The sequence below is a fragment of the Gekko japonicus genome, unplaced genomic scaffold (genome assembly GCF_001447785.1).
Source record: "Gekko japonicus isolate JY-2015 unplaced genomic scaffold, Gekko_japonicus_V1.1 scaffold5363, whole genome shotgun sequence".
Taxonomy (NCBI): Eukaryota; Metazoa; Chordata; class Lepidosauria; order Squamata; family Gekkonidae; genus Gekko; species Gekko japonicus.
This window is the reverse complement of record NW_015161578.1, coordinates 2,912-8,149: the sequence shown is the minus strand read 5'-3', so window position 1 is coordinate 8,149 and position 5,238 is coordinate 2,912. Positions and strand designations below refer to the sequence as shown.

Below are 5,238 nucleotides of genomic sequence, written 5' to 3'. Positions count from 1 at the left end.
GTGGGGAGGGGAAGGGAAAGGAGTTTGTAAGCCGCTCTGAGACTCCTTTGGGTAGTGAAAGGCGGGTATAAATCCAATCTCCTCCTACTACTACTCCTACTCCTTCTCCTCCTCCTCCTCCTCCTCCTCCTCCTCTTCTTCTACTTCTACTTCTCTCCTCCATTTTATCTTCACAACAATCTTGTGAGGTAAGATAGGCTGAGAAGGTATAATTGGCCCAAGGTCACCCAGTGAACTTCCACAGCAGAATGGGAATGGGAATTCAACCCTGTCAGATCCTCCTCTGAGACTCTACCCACTGCATCGCACTGGCTTTGTGGGGGCGGCTGCGGTTGAACAGTAGCAGGCAGCCAGTCCTGGTGTGAGTCATGGAAGTCATGTGGTTTTATGCTGCCTGGTGCTTGCTACCAGACCTGGCCCCTGTGAGTTCTTCCCAAAAGACCGAAACAGGAAAGGGCCCTGTTCCTCCCCCTGCCTTTTGCTGATAGAAACTATGGCTGAAAGGCTGACAAGACCACGATGGTTCATGACTTATTGTTGGAACAGGACATGGACCTGGCCTGCGTGACCGAGACCTGGGTGCGAGATGGGGAGACCGGTAGCTCTCTCCCAACTTGCTCCTCCCGTGTTCTCGGTCCTTCAACAATCCCGGACTAAGGGGTGGAGTGACTCTGTTCATTCGGGAGGCTTACACCTTCAGAGCGCTCCCGCCGCCGCGTCTCGCGGGCATAGAGTGTGCCGGCTTTGTCTGGGAAGCCAGGGAGAGTTTGGCTATTTGGCTGGTGTATCGTCCGCCCAACGCACCGGCAAGTAGCCTGCCAGCCCTGCTGGAGGCCGTATCAGGCTGTGCACTGGAGCACCCTGATGGCGAACCTTTTAGAGACCGAGTGCCCAAACTGCGACCCAAAACCCACTTATTTATCGCAAAGTGCCAACACGGCAATTTAACCTGAATACTGAGGTTTTACTTTAGAACAAATGACTCATACATTAACTTTAGATGATCCAAACAAAGTAAGGAAAGCAATCCCAAATGCTTTCATTTACTTAAAATTATTTGGCAGAGAACTCGACACTTTAGTGATGGTCTGGGCCTGGCTGGGGCGATGGCACGCGTGCCCACAGAGAGGGCTCTGAGTGCCACCTCTGGCCCCCGTGCCATAGGTTCGCCACCACTGCCCTAGACTGTCAGTCCTGGGTGACTTCAGTGTCCATGTCGAAGACGCGACCTCCACGCAGGCAATGGATCTGGTGTCGTCCATGGCGGCGCTAGGACTCTCCCAATATGTCACGGCCCCCACCCACAGAGCAGGGCACACGCTCGGTTTTATCTTCGCGGCGGGGGTTACTGCGGACCGGATTACGGCCACGGCCGTTCCATGGTCGGACCACCATGTTCTGGAGGCCCACGTGAATGTGCCACCCAGACCCCAAATGGTGATATATTGATGAAAGTAATTAATATATGAAACTCTGAAAAACAAGTCTGACTCCTAAATTTTGGGGCTGGCTTCTACAGCCCAAGGAAAGTCCTGTTCTGTAGAACGTTGTGGTGGTCTGTCTCTAACTTGAAATCGTATCAGCATCGCAGGGCTCTTTTTGTAGCAGGAACTCCTTTGCATATTAGGTGACACACCCCCTAATGTAGCCAATCCTCCAAGAACTTACAGAGCTCTTCTTACAGGGGCTACTGTAAGCTCTTGGAGGATCGGCTACATTAGGGGTGTGTCGCCTAATATGCAAAGGAGTCCCTGCTACAAAAAGAACCCTTGGGTATACCCGGCAAGTTAAACAATAGGCAGGACAGGATCCATGTGAGGAAACGCAGTTGAAATTCACTTAAACCTTGGGCTCCGGTGAGGAGCTGAATCTGTTTTCCTGTGCTGTTGACCGTTTCCACTCCTCGACGCAGGGTTCCCAAGAGCCCTGATGGTTTCCTCTTCCTGCGCAGATACCTCGATCGCTCTGCCAATGAACCTCCCCTACAGAAGGCCTTCAGGGAGTACCGGAGTAACCTGCAAACGCTGTTCAAGAAGTTGCACGACATCCTGCCAACGTCGTCCCTTATCATTTGGAACACCGCCATGCCAGTCGGCAAGGAAGTCGAGAAGGCGTATCTCAAGCCAGGGGTAGGAGAACACCGTTGCTTTGTTCTGGGGTCCTGATGGGACGTCAATAAATAAATCGGGCCTGGTGGTGGTGGTAAGCCTCTGTGTGGGTCCGACTGCTTCAGACGGCAGGCTGGGGGCTTGCATGACTGAACACCACTTCGTATGTTCACACCTGTCACGGCTCAGGTGGGGTGTCCCCAGACGCTGCCACCACTCTGGATTTAGGATCCCTTGAGAAGGCCCAGAGCACCCTCCCAAGACCTTCAGACCTCCCTTTTGGCCGAATAACAGGCGTGAGGACCAGGCAGAGTGCAACAAGGAAAAGGTTTATTTTATAGGTCAAACAAACAAGGTGCAGGAATAATAAGAGTAAGCGGGTGAAAAGAAAAGAAATCAAATGCCCTAACGCGTCTAAATATATACTGTCCCTAGCTCACTATCTGAAGTGGCCTTAGACTACTCACCCTTCCCTCAGGATCAGGGTTTCTTCCCCACAGCAGCCTCTTTCTTCTGGCCCTGTTCCCTGGGAAGAAGAACAGCTTTTCCTCTTGTACCAGTTCTTTTATTCCCCAGCCCTCTTCTTCCCTATTGGTCAAAATCGGCGCCAGAACTTCCCAAGGCCTTCTGGGATTTCTAGGCCCAGCCTCCTCCCACTGCTAACCAGGCTCCCTGGGCCTAGTAGGCCTCTGGTGACACAGCCCAGATCATGACAACACCTCTCTCTGTACAGCATTCTCACATGTCCAAGAGAAGGGTCCTAACAGAGACTTCACCCTGACTGGCTGGTTTTCTCTGTGTAGAGCAGGTGCCCCCAGCGTGGTGTTCGTGGGCACCATGGCACTTTCTGTCACGTTTCGTGGTGCAAGGATTTTTAGAAAGTGGTTGGTGTCAGTGGGTCTCGTTGCCCAGCAGGGCTTCTGATTGGCCTCTAGAGATCTGATGGGCGGGGCCGATTAAAATCACACTGTTTCGCTTGCAGCTGCCACCGTAGTGTTGGTTTCACTCTCTGGCACACTCTTCGTTCCTCGTGTATTTTTAAAAATTGTGATAGAATCATAGAATCGTAGAGCTGGAAGGGACCTCCAGGTTCATCTAGTCCAACCCCCGGCACAATGCAGAAAATTCACAAATACCTCCCCCCCACCACCTCCAGTAACCCCTTTTTCATGCCAAGAAGATGACCAAACCCTGGCCAAACTGGCCTGGAGAAAACTGCTTCCTGAAACCACAGTGGTGATCGGCATTTCCCTGGGTGTGTACGAAGAGCGACAAAAACTGAGCACTGAGGCAACCCTTCCTGCCCTCCCTTCTCATGATCTGCCTCAGTTCACAGAATCAGACTTGCTGTCAGATGGGGCCATCTAGCCTCTGTTTGAAACTCCCCCCCCAGGAAGCCTGTTGCACTGAGGAACCGCGCTGTCAGGAAGTTCTTCCTAATGGTCAGCCAAAAACTCTTCTGATGTAATTTCAACCCGTTGGTTCTGGTCTGACCTTCTGGGGCAACAGACAACAACTCCACACCATAATCTAGATGACAGCCCTCCAAGTACTTGAAAATGGTTATCATATCACCTCTCCGTCGTCTCCTCTCCAGGCTAAACACACCCAGCTCCTTCAACCTTTCCTCATGGGACTTGGTCTCCAGGCCCCTCACCGTCTTTGTTGCCCTCCGCTGGGCGCCCTCTCCCGGCTCCACCCCCAAAGTCTCCAGGTATTTTCCAACCCGGACGTGGGAACCCTATTGGTCTGTCTCCTGCTCTTCAGAACAGGGGCTATGTTACGCAGTCTCACCTGAGGCCTGCCATCTCTGCTGTCTTTCTGTACCACTTATTGTATAAATATCTGATGCAGAGATGCAGAAGATGACAGTCACATGGAAGCATTTGGTAAGTCCTTTCCCCCATTGTTTCACACATACTACTGCCAAGACAAGTCTCCCCCATCCTATAAGGATGCATTTGATTTTTCCTACCTAAATGCAGAACTTTACATTTATCCCCGTTGAAATCCATTTTATTTATTTTAGCCCAGTTTTCCAGCCTGTCAAAATCATCCTATATCCTGACTCAGCCTTCTACTGTATTTGCTACCCCTCCCAATTTAGTATCATGTGCAGATTTAATACGCATTCCCTCTATTCCTTCATCCAGATCATTGATAAGGATGTTGAACCCCTCGATGAGAAGCGCAAAGCTTATTGAACCTTTCAGAGCAGAATACGTTGTTATATGGCATTAAAAAAAATACATGTCCGTGAATTTCTGGCCATTGCTTGGATATATGTTAATGTCACACCATTGGTGGTGGAGGAATTTGTTTCTTTCCCGGTTGCTTCCCGTATTGGCTCCACTATCCAATTAAATGAAGCTGTTAAAACCGTAAGTGGGATTATCAGAAACGCAACCGCTTCATCCTAGATGTAATAAAATCACAGGGAACGGTGAAGAGGTTAGGGTTAGGATTTATATTGGCAAAATAACACTTAAGAATGTGAATTGCTTTTCTCCCTGTTGCTGAGACAGAGAGAACAACATTAGTTTGGTTTATCTCCTCTGAGGTCACAAAGAACATAAACAACCAGAGATGTGCAATGCTTATTTGTATTGTAAGCTCCTAAAGGTAACCCGGAACTGTGGTGGCTCAAGTGGTTAAGACGCTAAACTGCAGGCTGTGGAAGTGTCAGTAGAACAACTCCCAGGACAGATCCTTGAGGCACTCCATTTGACTTTGCATGTCACTGCCCCAGCTCCCTCACCCAGCCATGCTGCTGCAATCCATTTCAAAATCAGTCCCGTCTGACTGGCACTTCCTTGGTAACTCCCCTGCCAGAGTGCCTCTCCAGACACTCCAGTAGCAGCTCCCTCTCCTGACCCTTCTTAGAGAACATCTGGCTGACTTACCATCAACTTATACTTGTCCCCTGCATTTGGGCCTCCTCTGTGCATGGCTCTGTCTCCTGTGGTGGCCATTTTGTGGTTGGCTCTGCCTCCTGGGGCAGCCATTTTGTGTTGTGGAGAAGAGAATTGGATTTATTCTCCGCCCCTCCACTCCGAGTCTCAGAGCGGCTTGCAGTCTCCTTTCCCTTCCCCTCCCCGCAATAGACACCCTGTGCGGTAGCTGGGGCTGA

General features: G+C 50.6%; 1 protein-coding gene across 1 annotated transcript in view; it reads left to right on the top strand.

Moving 5' to 3' along the window:
* Positions 1–4,312, top strand: part of LOC107125862 (PC-esterase domain-containing protein 1B-like) — a gene marked incomplete at its 5' end in the record, with an annotated part of 12,750 nt that extends 8,438 nt beyond the window's left edge. The window contains 2 exons of the mRNA XM_015429324.1: positions 1,952–2,129; positions 4,262–4,312. Coding sequence (XP_015284810.1) covers positions 1,952–2,129; positions 4,262–4,312 — 229 coding nt within the window. The remainder of the gene's footprint in view (positions 1–1,951; positions 2,130–4,261) is intronic.
* Between the last annotated feature and the right edge of the window lie 926 nt (positions 4,313–5,238).